General features: G+C 45.6%; 1 protein-coding gene across 2 annotated transcripts in view; it reads left to right on the top strand.

The window, feature by feature from the left end:
* The window catches only part of FAM3D (family with sequence similarity 3 member D), a 52,595-nt gene that overhangs the window by 26,352 nt on the left and 10,966 nt on the right, over positions 1–15,277 (top strand). For both annotated transcript variants that reach the window (XM_027863714.1, XM_027863715.1), the window contains exons 5-6: positions 5,972–6,089; positions 7,541–7,599. In XM_027863714.1, the coding sequence (XP_027719515.1) occupies positions 5,972–6,089; positions 7,541–7,599 (177 nt within the window). The remainder of the gene's footprint in view (positions 1–5,971; positions 6,090–7,540; positions 7,600–15,277) is intronic.

Below are 15,277 nucleotides of genomic sequence, written 5' to 3'. Positions count from 1 at the left end.
TGCTTCCTCCCTACCTTTCTTCCTCCCTTCCTTCTTTCCTTCCTTCCTTCCTGCATTCATTCCTTCCTTCCTTCCTTCCTTCCCTCCCGTTGTAAAGCCAGGCCAGGCAAGTTGTAAACAGGCCCTGTGTGTCCTCCTGGGTGTAGTGGCCTAGACTTCTTCCATGGCCAAGGACTGCCCGATGAGGCCGCTCTGAACAGAGAGCCTTCTGGGGCTGACACCAGGCTGGGGCAGCTGAGGCGTTTTGTCTGTGTAGCCACGGTCACTGAGACAGGCAAAGCCTAGGGAGCTCCAGGGAAGTGTTAACGATTAGGGACTGCAGCTGAGGTTAATTAGTCTTGACATTGTATTTGGCAATGGGCCTTCTAGTCACTGCTCAGCGTGACTTCGGGCAGGGGGCAGGGATGGTTTAGTAAATACCATTTTTCAAGGAGGGGAGGGGGAGAAATCCAAGCCAACCTGCTGCAGGTTAGATAACTAAGCCCATAGGGTCTTCCGCCTCTCCCCACCCCCCCTCCACCATGTTATGTCTCTCAGGTCCAACATTTCTGCCTTGATGCTGCTAGCCAGCTGAGTCAAGAAGAATCAGGATTTTAGAGTCTTGGAACTGCAGACTTCTAGAATCTAGAGGTCTACTCCAACAAGCAGTGGCCATGGTATCACTGTGCTAGGCATTGGAGACAAAAACAAGACAGTTCTTACCCTCAGAGAGCTTACATTCTACTAGGGTTTAGAACAGAGATAAAAACACATATGATTGTTTGAGGAAAGAGTCAGCAATAACCACAAGGTCAGTGGGGGTCTTCACCTTTGCTGTGTAATGGACCCCTTGAGCAGCCTGCTGAAGCCTGTGGAGTCCTCTGAATCTTGTCTGTAAGACCACAAAATAAAATACACAGGATTACAAATAAAAACTATTATATTGAACTAAAGATGTAATTTTTCCCCATCCAAGTGCTCAGACCTTCTGAAATCAATCCACCAGCCCTTTGGGGGCTCATGGACCCCGGTGAAGGGCCCCTGTATTGCAGGGATTGTGCAATGCACGTGAAAATGGCATGTCAGCTGAGCCTTGAAGGAAGTCTGGGATTCTAAGAGACCAAGATGAGAAGAGGATACATTTCAAGTACAGGGCAGCCTGCAAAGGCCCTGAGGTGGGAGATGAAAGCCAAATTTGGGGAAAAGAAAACAGGCTAGTTTGTGTGGACCCTAAAGGAAGTACACATACATGAGCCTGCAAAGGAAGCTGGAGCAGACTGGGAAGGACTTTCAATGCCAGTCTGAGGACTATGTATTTTATCCTAGGGAGACATTGAAGCTTTTTGAGCTGCAGAGTAACATGGTCAGACACGGGTTTTAGGGAGACATTTTGGCAGCTCTGGGGGGAATGTTCAGGGAAGGGAGAGAAGAGAAGCCTCCAGTTAGGAGGTCCTTTTAAGGTCCAGGTGAGAGCTGATGGGAGCCTAATCTAGGGCGTTTCTGTGAGTGGACAGAAGGGGAGAATAAGTGAGTAACTGATTGACTATTGGGTGTGAGGGACACCTCATCTACTTCACGCAGGACTAACCCTCTCCTTGTCAGCATCCCTTCATCAGAGACCAAGAGATCACTAACACAGTAGCCCATTTATTTTACTGATGGGATTACCTTGAATCTATGTTGTATTGTACCTTCAAGTCTTCCAGTTTTCACACACTACATGATACCAGAGAAAGAATTCTGGTTTCAAAGTCAAGTGACCTAGGTTCTAATCCTGCCCTTGCCACTCTGTGTGTGACCTTCAACAAGTCACTTAGACCTCAGTAAAATGAGAGAGTTGGACCAGATGATCTTCAAGACCCTTTCCAGCTCTAACAGCCCATTGCTTTATTCATACATGGGTCTCGCACTGAAAAATAAAAAGGATAGACATTATTGTCCCCAATTTATAGATGAAAAAGTTGAAGCTCAGAAATGCTGTGACCTGGCCAGGGTCACCCAGCTACAAAGGAACAGAGCTGGGATTGGAACCCGGGGTTTCTGATTCCTGATCTAATGTTCTTCTTCTTCTGTTATGCTGTTGGAAGGTGGGGGAGGGGCAGAAGGCAGGTCAAGGACTAAGGACCACAGACAGTTCCCTTCGGGTCTGTTCACCTGCCACCTCTTAGAAGATGCCTTTCTTGATGCCCCTAGTTGTCAGTGCTCTGCCCCCAACCTGAAATTACTTCACATTTATTTTGTATTGACTTATATGTGTACATGTTTCCCCTGTCCCCAGTTGACTGTAAGCTCCCTGGAGGCAAGTCCCATTTTCATTTTTGTCTTTGTGTGTCCAAAACCCAGCATAGTACCTTATATGTTGGTATAGGGACTGCACCCATCATTTCACTGATACAGAGATTTTCCGGAGTAAAAAGCAGGTAGCACCTCGTCTGTGACCTAGAATCTTACAGAGCTGCCTAGGGCACTGAGAGATTAGGTGTTGGTGAGACCTCCTGGGTGCCCAGGGTCACACAGCCAGGATGAGTCAGAGGGAGGACTTGAATACAGGTCTTCCTGTCTCCTTCGAGGGTTCTCTAGTCTGGACCATGAGAGATAATTAATTGTCATCACCACTGACTCTTCTCATGGGCTTTTCCCATTCTTAGACCCCGGCAGCTGTTGAATAAATATTTGCTGGGTGGAGGCTGATTGGAATGTTAGCCTGGGCAAACTAATCAGCTCTCCAGTACAATTTTAACCCAGAAAAGTCTGTCAGCAAATTTGACAGAGTCAGCAGACATGGTGATGCCGAGAAGGCCAGAGACAAGGCAGGTGCTGCCCTCTCCCCTGGGCATGCCAGCCAGTTGGGTAAAAGGAGGCAGACCCAGAAAATGGGCAGAGATGGTAAGAGGGGGTGAGCATAGACCAACAGGGATGGAGGCAGAGGGACCAGGAACCCAGAGGCAGGATCTTCAGATGACTCGAGTCTCCACAGAGAGATATTCTGATTTTAATTTGTCTCAAGGGGGAAGCTGGGCAGAGTTGTCCTCCGTGCCCCATTCTTTGTGCACCAGAGCAGACGCTTCAGAGGGCCGTGCCAACTCCTGTTCCCTTTCTCTCCTGAACTCATAAAGAAACCACATCACCAGGAACTGAAAACCAATGAAAGTCAGATCCTGTTAACAATTAACCTTAAACAATCAACATGTAAGTGTCCTTCTGGGCACTGGGACAGCTTGTTATCCTGCTGGGCTTGTCTCACACAGGCTCAGCCTTTGGTGGGAACCCGGTCAGAAAGGCTCAAGGTTCCAGGAGTCTGTGCATTCTCTTTGTCTTTGGGAGTCAATAAGCCTTTCTCACATGCATATGAATATGAATATATCTGTGGAGGTGTATTTACAAGTCACATGTTTTATATATATATATATATGAAATTACAAGCTATCTCTCACTCTCTGACTCCGTCTCTCTCTCTTTGTCTCTGTGTCTCTCTCCCCCTTCCTGTTCTCTCCTATCTCTATGTCTCTGTGTATGGATCTCTCCCCTCTCCTGTTCTCTCTTCTCTCTGTGTGTTCTTCTCTGTCTCTCCTTCTTTCCCTACATATATGTATATGTATAATATATACATATATGCTCCATCAATTCAAAATTAGTGTCTCCTTTAGGTAGTTAATAACATTATTTTCCCTCTCTTTCTCCTTCCCCTTCTCCTCCTCCTCCTATTTCTCCTTCTCCTTCTCTTCATCCTCCTCCTCTTTCCCCTCCTCCCATGACTACCAGAAAGACCAATTTCCCTTCCCTCTCCCCAGATCCTGGGAGGAGAAAGGGCATGCACTTGGACGCCTCTCCTGGAGGTGCTTCCCCAGGGTTATCACAGAGCTCCATGCTGGGGTCCTTCCAGAATGCAGAGCTCTCCGGAGGCGGGAGGCATCTTCCCAGAGGCCCTGCTGATGACCTCTCGGGTGCCCCCAGCATAGAGTGGGACTCTCAATCAGCCTCCCCCTCTGGAGGGCGGCAATGCTGCTGTCTCTACCAGACAGAAAACCAGACTGACTCTAGCTCTGTTCTGGTAGAGATTTTGACTATTTAATGCTCCTTTTCCCCTACAGTCCCAAATTTCCTAATTCGGCATTTATCCACTTCTTCCTAATGGTGCCTTCTGAACTGTCAGATAGTGTTAAAAACACACATTAATATAAATTACAACCTGTCAGGCAGAAAGCCACAGGTTTCATCCCCTGCATGCAAACAGCCCTAGGGGACAACGGTTCAAAGAGCTATTTTTCTTTATATGCTCTCATTAAAAAGGGGTGTGGGGGGTAGATCTGGCACCAAAGTGTGACATTTGCAGAGATGAGGTTTTAGGGCAATTTTAACAATTAAAAGTGCGAGAGGTCTCCTATGGTCCAACAAGCCAGCCTGATTTTACCCCCTAAGGGCTCTTGAGGTGGTTGAGGTCCTTAGTAGGAAAAGAAATTCTGTAATTCCTACCTCATGGGGTTGAGGTTGCTAGGGGGCCCATTGAATAGACTGCTGGGCCTGGAGACAGGAAGACCTGAGTTCAAATCCACCCTCAGATGCTTATTGGCTGTGTGGACTTAAGCAAGTGACTTAAAAAAAAACTCTGCCTTAGTTTCCCCATCTGTAAAATAGGAATGATAACAGCATGTACCTACCAGGAGTGTTGTAAGGATAAAATGGAATAATATTTGGCACTGCATAAATACTAGCTGTTATTAACTATCATGGTTGCCAGGCTTGAAGGAAGGAAAAAGCATTTATTAAGCACCTACTATATTCCAGGCTAGGGATACAAATACAACAATAAGGCACTCTTTGCTCTGAGGAAGCTTACATTCTAATAAAAGGTGACAATACAAATAGAGGAGTGAGAGCCGGGAAGCAGAACTTTGGTCTGGGTCGTCAGGAATGGTGAGTGGAGCCATCATTGAGTTGATTATCACGCCTTTTCCAGTGGGAGTATAGGTTTGAGAACTGCTCCCAGAGAAGAGGTGGAAAGGGATCATGGGGGTGGGGGTGCCCCTGTGGTACCAGGGCAGAAGGCAAGAGATCTGGGATGGACAGATGGCAAGTATGTTCTGGGTGTGGCTGGCTACAGTCAGCTAGGTGAGTTTCGCTCATTCACTCACCCATGGGGGCAGAGTTCTAAACCTGTGTAATTTAAACCCCCCACACCACGTCTTCTACAGGTCCATTCCTGAAGGTGGAGTTCCAATTGGAGACAGGGGGCAAGAGCAGATTCCATAGGCAAAGCTTGCCAGGTCCATCACTGAGTTCAGAAGTCCTACTCCAGGAGAGCTCCTTAGATATTTCCATGTGGAACCTGGACCCCGTGACTTAACTACTCTGGGCTTCAGTTTATTCATCTGTAAAATGGGGATTATAATTTTTGTACTACCTACCCTACAGGTTTATTCATTGTGAGGAACGCATTCTTCCATCTGGAAAGTACCGTTGGAAGGCAGAGTGGTGGGTGTCTTGCTGTCTCCAATAATTCAGAAGAAGCTACGGCATGATAGCCAGGACACCCAAGGAGTCACAGGATTAGGGATAGGGACCGGAGGGATAGGAGTAGTCAGAGGATAGAGACTAGATCTGAGATTTCACTAGTATAGTTAATACCCAAGTGAGAAAACTCCCTGTACCAATGCAGATTGGCACCGTCTCAGCAACACAGGATCTTAGGGAGTTGTCAGAGGATACCGAGAGGCGACCAGTAATTTGCCCATGACCACGAAGTCAGTACGTGTCAGAGGCAGACTATGAAGCTTGGTCTTCCCAGTTCACAAAACCTCTTCCTCATCCTCCACACCAAAATGTGTCTCCTAAAATAGCTTTTCATTTCTCGGTTTGTTCACTCAACAGATACTGGTTATCAACAGATACGGCCCCGTTTGGTACCGGAGAAAACCCCACCAGTCCCTTCTTCTCTGTCTGCATGCAGCTTCCTCCCTTGGGTGTCACTGATACACTAATATTCTCCCCACAGAGAATTCAAGAAATAAATGTGACAACAGCAAGAAATGCCCGAAGGATTTCTTTGCCTTTAAGATCACAAGCGGAACTGCCAATGTCGTGGGACCCTCCATATGTTTTGAAGACAACATGTAAGTCTCGAAGCAGCCCTTTCCCCACCTTTGAGCCAGAGAGCTGGTCTCACTCTTCTCTTTCCATGTCTACAATCACGTCTCCTGAGGCCATTTGAGCACCATGATCTCCTGGTTATTTAAATGGGTTCATTGGAGAATTCAGATTTCCAGTCACCAAATAAGTCCAGAAGACTTTGGCAAGGGAGCAGGGGAGTGTGAGTAGTAGGAGGTATAGGGATGGTCTTGATTTTCCCACCAATGAAGATCACATGGGAGGAGGGAAGGTGACCCAAAATGACGTCCCAGGTTATCGGTGGTGAGTAGTGTCAGTCGGGTCATTCATTCTTGGGTATTGACTAATCAGTTAACAATACATAGGATAATAGATTAAGAGCTAGAAGAGGAGCAGCTAGGTGGCACAGTGGGTAGAGCACCAGCCCTGGAGTCACGAGGTCCTGAGTTCAAATCTGGCCTCAGACACATAACACTCTCTCTAGCTGTGTGACTCTGGGCAAGTCATTTAATCCCAACCACCTCACCACACACAAAAAAAAAAAAAACTAGAAGAGACCTTAAAAGGCCATCAAATTCGACCCCCTCATTGTACTGAGGCATAAGAAGTTCAATGACTTACTCAGGTTCATACAGCTAGTAAGTGTCTGAGACAGGCTTTGAACCCTGACTGTCCTGACTCCAAGCCCATTGCCCTCATCCACCACGCCATGCTGTCTCTCTTGGTTAACTGAACAAATAGTTCTTGGGTTATATACCCAGAATTGGAAAAGAGGCTATGTCAGAAAACCCCCAGGAGACCTCCCTACACGTGCACCCCAAAACATCACATGCACTCATTCAATCAGACGAGAACGACAGCTGATAAAACTTGGCTTAAACCTAACCAAGGTGACGTACAAGTATTCGTTTCAGAGAATAACATCCTAACCAGAAGGAACTTCTTCTTCTAAATGAAGGCAAAGATGCTGGCAAGATAGAGCTCTCTGGAATATTCCGCCAGAGGACTTAGTTACCCACTTGTTTTCACTCTTTGCCTTTTCATAGCAAATGGTACCTGCAAGCCCGGGCCTTGCTGAGATGGAGATGGGGGCTAGGTCTGTGCTTGCTCTGGGCACTCCCTTTGACCGATGCAGGTCAGCATCTCCTCCGCAACCTTAGAGAGTTGCCTGAGTACAGGAAGGGTAGGTGACTGGTGTCAGAAGTGATACTTGAATCCAGGTCTTGTAGGCTCCAATGGCAGCCCTCTATCCAATCTACCATTCAATGAAATGGAAAAAGAGCTAATTGTCTCTGTCATTGTATTATCGGAGGCTCCTTGGAGACACACCCACGGCCAAGCTCCATCTGCGCAGGTGTCTGTCTTTGTTTCCTCCCTGGCATTTCCAGAGCTGCACTGAGGGCTGGTTTAGGTCCACGCTAAGGCTGCTGCCTCTAATTTTCCTACCTTCCTCTAGACTCATGAGTGGTGTGAAAAATAACATCGGCAGAGGACTCAACATTGCACTGGTGGATGGTGAGTAAATGATCAACAAGTGTTGATTAAGCCCCTACTGTATACTCAAGGCTGGAGAAGGGGGCAGCTTGGGAGAGAAAATCATTAGAAAGGCAAGACATGGCCTCTACCCTCAAGCAGCTTTTAACCTAGACCCATAGCACTCTCAGAGGTTTGCCAAGTGCTATATAAACAACCTCTCATTCGATCCTCACAACAACCCCGGGCAGTAGGTGCCATTATTGTCCCCCTTTTACGGATGAGGAAACTGAGGCTCAGAGAGCTTAAGTGTTGAAGAGGTACAAACACCACAAGTGCCAGTGGCTGGTTTCTAATCTATGTCTTGATGGTTTCAAGCCCAGACCTTTATTAACTGTGCTGGGCTTGCTCTACAAGGCAGTCAGTATTATTCTACAAATGAGGAAACTGAGTCTAGAGAAGTGTATTATTATGACCCCCAACTCTTTAAACTGCTATGGGGGAGGGGGGTCATAAGACCACAGATTTTGTCAAAAGGGACCCTAGTGGTCATCAAACCCAGCTCCCCCATTTTACAGATAAAGAGACTGAGGCCCAGAGCTCTCCTTATTCTTCCATTAGACCTTCCCAGAAACTGATCTTTATTTCATGACTGCTTCCCTTTCCAGATATACACCTCCACAAACCCCGAAGGAGTCTGTACAATGGGGGGAGGGCACAGGGTTCACAGGGAAGGATTTGGCCCAGCTCTCGTTGCCCAGTCAGGGAAGTTTCCAGCTTCCTTCTGCACACCAGGCAAGGTCGGGGCTCAGTTTAGAAACACAGCCCAGGTTCTGAGAGCAACAAGGAGCCATCTCAGTCCAAATCAGAGCTCAGGGGGCCGTGAGAGTCGAGGGAGGATCAGCACGTGCGTCTGGAGTCTCTGCAAAGGCAGAGTCAACTGCAAGAGAGGCAGGGGAGCCCAGGCCCCAGCACAGGCTGTGAGAATGAGTGGGTGAGGGGCTGCCTGGAGGCACACCCCATGATCCCAGAGCGGCTCCTTGACGTGCAGCGGACGTCACCAAGCTTCCTCTTCGACTGTCCCATGTGCGGTGACATCTGGTTCTCCCTCTCTCCCTCTCCCACCCCCCAGCTCCCGGATCATCCTTTCCTCTTAAATCATTTTCTTCTTTTCTGCTACTTACTCCTTGTGGGATCACGGGCAAATTACTTGTACCCTCTGAGCCTCAGTTTCCTCATCTGTAAAACGAGGGCTTGGACTGGGTGGTCTCTGGGGTCCCTTCCCGCTCTGGGTCTGAGATCCAGTGGCTAGGGTTGGCAGGCTGGAAGATGTCCCCGGCTGACTGGCATTAAGGGGGAAGAGAAGGAAAGGGAGCGCCAGCCTGGCTCTTTTCAGGAGAAGTCAGTCGGATGCCATTGCCTGAGAGTGGGCGCAGAACGCCGCCTCCGGGCTGTCCTCAGCCTCTCCTCCTGCTCGGAGGCCCCAGGACTCCAGGAGAGCCCCGCGGGCCGTGCCTGGCTCGTAGGAGAGGAGGCAGGAGGAGAGGAAGGAAGGCCGGGAGAGAAGAGAGCGTCTCTATTACCTAAGACGACTCCGCTGAGAGAGATCAACGTCTCCTCCAAAGATTCGGTGAAGCGCGTTCAGAGGACTTGTGACCCGTTAACTCTAAGGGGGGTTATGATGGATCATCGGTATGGGGGGAACGAGGCTAGAGAGGAAGCGCCCAGGACCACGAGGCTCGAACATTTACTAATCGTGTGACCCTGGGCAAGTCCCCTGCCCCTCTGTGAGCCTCAGTTTCCTCATCTGTAAAATCAGTTCACGTTACATAGGGAGACAGCATGCGCTCATACGGGTTTCTACACGCATACATATTAAATAACATACACACATATAATATATTTTAAAATATATGATGTTACGTAGTTTTACATATATATCATAGATTTTACATATATTAAATATATATTATGTAGTTTAAATCCATATCATTTAGATTTTAAAATATATAATATATGTATATAATATATAGAGCCATCTACCCCAACTTTTTAGTTTGGATGGGACATAGTGAGCCCCCCAAAATCCAGCCCTCTTCCCAGCAACCCCATGTCTGACCAGGGCACCAATCAGCTGGGTTTACAACCTCAGGTGTTATCCTAGACTCTCCTTCATCCCACTTAGCCAAGAAGTTGCCAGGCAGCACCATCCGCCAACCTTGCCCTTTAGGTCCTGGCCTCCAAGTCCCAGAGGGATGCTCTAGGAAAGAATGTCTGTCCCAGGCTTCTGCCTTAGCACAGGCAATGTGAAAGTCCAAACTGATTCTTCAAGCCTCCCTCTGGAAGCAGGTTAATGGAGGTACTAGACCTGAAGGCAGATGTCCAGTTCACCCCTGGAGAAGCCTGTGTAAGCCCTGTTTTCATACCTGTCTGCTCCTTGGCAAAACTCCATCTTTAAGGAGGGAATTGGCATTCTCCTGATGGTTTCCTTCTGTGAAAGTGAGTTAATGCCAGGCTCCAGCTTTCCCTCACTGGCTGTTTCTGAAAATTCAAAAAATCCCCAAAGGTTGAAAGAACTCTGGACTATACTGAATTTTTCTCAATATTCTTAGTGCAGAGAGATACACGTATGGAAAGATGATAGATAGATGGATGGCAAAAGGATGGAAGGATGATAAATAAACAGATGATAGGCAAATGGATGAATAGATGATTGCTAGACTAGATAGAGGGATAAATAGATGATAGATTAGATACATAGGTAAGATGATAGATAACAGATAGAATGTATAGATGTTAGATGGATGGATAAATGACATAGATGGACAGGTAGATTAGATAGATGATAGATGATGGATAGATGATATATAGATAGATAGACAAATATAGGCTAGATAGATGATGGATAAATTATAGATAAGTGGATAGATCGATGGATAAATGATAGATTAGATAAATAGATAAGGTTATAGATAGACATATATAGACAATAAATAGATGTATAGATGAGAGATAGATGGTAGATATACAGATAGATGGATAGATAATGGATAAGTAGATGATAGATGGCTGAATAGATGATACATATAGATAGCTGGCTAGATAAATAGATGATAGATATATGATAGAAGGATAGACTATAGATTAGGTAAATAGATAAGATGATAGATAGATAATAAACAGGTAGATGGATAGATAATAGATAATGGATGAAAAGCTTGATGGATAGATGGATGGGTGGATGGATGATAGATAAATAAATAGATAATAGATGATAGATAGATAGGTGGATGGATAGATAATAGATAGATGGATGGGTAGATAGGTAATAGATAAATAGATGATAGACAAATAGATGATAGATTGATAGGTAGACAGACAGATAGACAGACAGACAGATAGATAGATAGATAGATAGATGGATGAATAGATAAATGGATGGATAGATAAATAAATAAATAGCTCCTTTAGCAGATAATCTACCTACTGGCTGACTTTTTGCCTTGAACTTCCAAGACTTGCTGGATTTCCCAAGGCCAAAGGTGGATCTGGGGGTATAGGCCTGGGAACCTGCTCCTTGTGATGTGAGACATTCTTATCCTCAACATATAGTCATGGTGCAGACTGGGTAGGGAGCACTTCCTTGGCGTCAGGAAGATCTAGAAGCCAATCTGGCACCAGATACTCAAGGGAAATGTGGCTGAGTCACATTTTCTCATGAAACCACTATGGGCAGTGTACAAAGTCCCACGGTCCTGTGAAACGCTCAAAAATATCAGGCTAGATAAATAATGATAGCTCACATTTATATAGCACCTACTACATGACAGGCACTGTTCTAAACACTTCATAATTATCTCATTTGATCTTCACAACAACTCTGGTAAATAAGTGTTTTTCTTATCCCCATTTTACAGATGAGGAAACTGAGTCAAACAGAGGGTAACTTGCCCAGGGTCACACAGCTAGTGTGTTTGAGGTCAAATTTCAACTCAGATCTTCCTGACTACAGGCCCAACACTCTGTGCACTGTCACCCCCTAGCTGCCCACAATAAGCTCCTTGAGGACAGGGATTGTTTCATTTTCTTCGTATTTTGTATCAGACACAGTTGATGCAATGGATAGAGTGTTCTGCCTGGCCTCGGGAAGACCTGAGTTCAAATCCATCCTCAGATACTTAGTAGCTGTGTGACCCTGGGCAAGTCACTTAACCTCTATTTGCTTCAGTTTCCTCAACTGTAAAATGGGGATAATAACAACATCTGCCTCCCAAGACTGCTGTGAAATGAGAGAATATTTGTAAAGAGTTTAGCACAGTGCCTGGTACATAGTAGGTGCCATATAAATATTTATTTCTTCCTCCCCCTTGTATCCTCAGCACCTGGAATACAGTAAGTGCTTAATAAATGCTTATTGATTTGATCCTCATTTTATCTACTGAAACAGCAGTCTGCCAAAGATCAAACATGAAAGACAATAAAGAGTTGGACAGCACCTGTCCCTGGACCTAGTTAAACTCCATAAGATGTAGGATGAGGATAAAAATAAATAATAACTCATTGAGACTCTTAGTGAGAGTAAGGGATATAACCACATAAGCATTCACATAATATCACATAGAATGAACTCTCTGCGGAAAAGGACCAGCCCAGAATGGATGGGCCAGCAAAGACAGGTTCCAGGCTGCATCTAGGAGGAAATGTCTACTGGGAAATCTGAGATCCTCTGGAGTTTGTGAGTATTTAAGATTTGCAAAGAATTCTCTTAATTGCTGAGACCCCTACGTGGGGGAGTTTCTTTGCCAATCATCATGGTACAAAGAGCTCCATGGACTCAGCTTCCATCCCACACCTAAAAGTTTCTACAAAAGAAAACTTCCGAAGTGGTTGAGGTTCACCCCATGTCCTCTACAACACTGCCATCTAGTGGAATCCTGGAAGAACAACAGTCTGTTCTGCATTGAGGCTGGTCTGGTTCCAATCTGCCTTTCCTAGGACTTTGTAGGTTTAGAGCTGGAAGCAGGAAGAGCTCATTCCAGAGATGAGGAAAACGAGGCACAGAGACAGGAAAGGGCTAGTAGTGAGTAGCAGAGCCAAAAGTAAGCCTTTGGCTCCAGGTTCAATGCCTTTTTCCACTTTATCAGAAAGCATGTATTAAGCTCTGACTGTATGCCAGATACTGTGCTAAGCACTGGTGATACCAAAGAAGGAAAACCCAAGTCTCTGCCTTCAAGGAGCTCCCATTCTTATGGAAGAAACAACAAACATACAAGTAGATGCCACGTATATAAAAGTGAATACCCGGGAGTTTCAGGAAGAGGTGTGCTACCAACTGAGGGCATCAGGAAAGAATTCATGAAGGAGATAAGTCTTGAAGGAAACCTACAAAAGTAGAGGCCAGTCAATCCCCAAACACTTAGTAAGGACCTACTATGTGCCTGACCCTGGGCTAGTCACTGGGGATACAAAATTTTAAAAATGAAACAAATCCTGCCCTCAAGGAGCTTATATTCTGTCAGACTCGAGACCCTGATTGTCTTTCTATTACAAACCCAGGGACCATCAGGTTCTTGGATAGGGACAAACTAGACGGGTGCTCTGTCTACATCATAATTCTTTGTCTTTTCAGGGGCTTTTGAAGATGGGAATATAGGCTTGCTATAGAATCAGGAATTATCCATCTGGAGCTGGAAATGATCTCACAGACCACCCCCTCATTTTACAGATAAGGAAACTGAGGCCAAGGGAGGTTAATAAAAATGCTTGTTGATTTAGTCATCATCATTTTATCCACATGAGCAAGTCTGCCAAAAAATAAAAAAAGCAAACATGAAAGAACAATAAATAGTAGAGGGGCAGCTAGGTGGCGCAGTGGATAGAGACCTGGCCCTGGAGTCAGGAGGACCTGAGTTCAAATGCGGCCTCAGACACATAACACTCACTAGCCGTGTGACCCTGGGTAAGTCACTTAACCCCTTTGCCCAGCAAAACAAAACAAAACAAAACAATAAATAGTAGCATAGGACCTTACCCAAGCTTACACAGATAACACACACTGAAAGTGAGGTTTAAACCCACCTCTTTTTCCCAAATCCAGGTGCCTCCCTCCACTCCCTGACTCCCTATTATGAGCGCTGTCTAAGGATAATAATGATAACTGGCATTTAGATGGGTCACTAAGGTCTGCAGAGACTCATTTGGTCTTTTCAACAATCCTGTTAGCTAACTATTATCATTATTATTATTATTAATATTATTATCCCCATTTTCCAGATAAACTGAGACTCAGAGAGGATAAAAGACTTACTCAGGTTAATATGGCTAATGTCTACAGCAGGTCTTCCTGACTGTGTGTCCAGCATTCTACCCACTAGGCCATTATGAACCTAGGTTCAAATCCCACTTCCAATGTTTATTATTTATGTGACCTTTGGCAAGTGACTTAACCTCCCTCAGTTTCCTTATCTGTAAAATGAGGGGCTAGGTGGTCTCTGAGGTCCCTGCTGGTTTCAGACCTATGTCTCCTAATACCATAGCAAGTCTACATTCACATCCGCAAAAGTCCTTGAAAGAAAAAGGATTTGGTTGCAGGAGAGACCTCATCTAGCTTGTCCTGAATCAAGAACCAGATAGTACCTTGGTTTGGAATGAAGAGTACAAGCAGACTCATCTCCTGACAGAGAGATGATGGACTCAAGGTGCAGGAGACGCACTTCTCTGGACTTGACTGATGTGAAAATTTATTTTTGGGGGCTACGCAATGGGGTTAAGTGACTGGCCCGGGGTCACACAGCTAGTAAGTGTCAGGTGTCTGAGGCTGTATTTGAACTCAGGTCCTCCTGACTCGAGGACCGGTGCTCAATCCACTTGATGTGAGAGTTTGTGTTGTTTGACTACATAGATTAGTTTCAAGGGTTTTGATTTTTTTTCTCCCAGTGAGGGATAGGGGCAAAGAAAATGAATGCTCATTAGTTATTAAAAAAATATTAGAGAAAAGCATAAGCAGGGGGCATGGTATTTAAACATAAACTTGTTGAGGACAGGATCTGTATCATTTTTGGTTTTGTCTTTGCATCTCAAAAGAATTCCCTTCCCAGCTAGCAAGTCCCCATATGTCAAAGCAAAAGACAGATTGAGTATTGCAATGGACTGTCTGTGGTTCTATGAGCCTCCCTCAGGTAAAGCTTTCTGAGGGAATTTTAATGAGCACTTGCAAACACAGAGACTCCCAGGGAAATTCTGATCTCAACAGACAGATGTAAATCCATCAAAAATGGCACCTCTGGCTTGAGACTCTACAGATTCATACAAAGAACGTATCCCCACAAAGAAGATGAGGTTAGATTATAAATTAGGGAATGTCTCCTAGGGTCCAGTGGGCTAATTTGACACAAGATTAAGCAGGCTACCAGCGTAAACCTTAAACTCCAGGCAGAGAAAGAAGAAGGGGAAGAGAAATGAAGATATGGCCAGGCCAGTGGCTTGAGAGAAAGGGAGAGAATCAAGAGAGAGGAGGAAAGAGGAAAAAGAAGCAGCTTCTCTGACTGAAAACCTAACAAAGAAGGCAAGAACCAGACACAGTCACCTAGCTGGGAGCCAGAGAGAAAAAAAGAGGGGGAAGTGTGTCAGGGGGGAGGGGAGAAGGAGACAGGAGAGAGAGAGAGGAGAGAGAGAGGAGAGAGAGAGAGAGAGAGAGAGAGAGAGAGAGAGAGAGAGAGAG

This window comes from Vombatus ursinus, unplaced genomic scaffold (assembly GCF_900497805.2).
Source record: "Vombatus ursinus unplaced genomic scaffold, bare-nosed wombat genome assembly UNPS02014773.1, whole genome shotgun sequence".
NCBI lineage: Eukaryota > Metazoa > Chordata > Mammalia > Diprotodontia > Vombatidae > Vombatus > Vombatus ursinus.
Note: the sequence above shows the minus strand (reverse complement) of the source record. Positions and strands in the feature narration are given on the sequence as shown.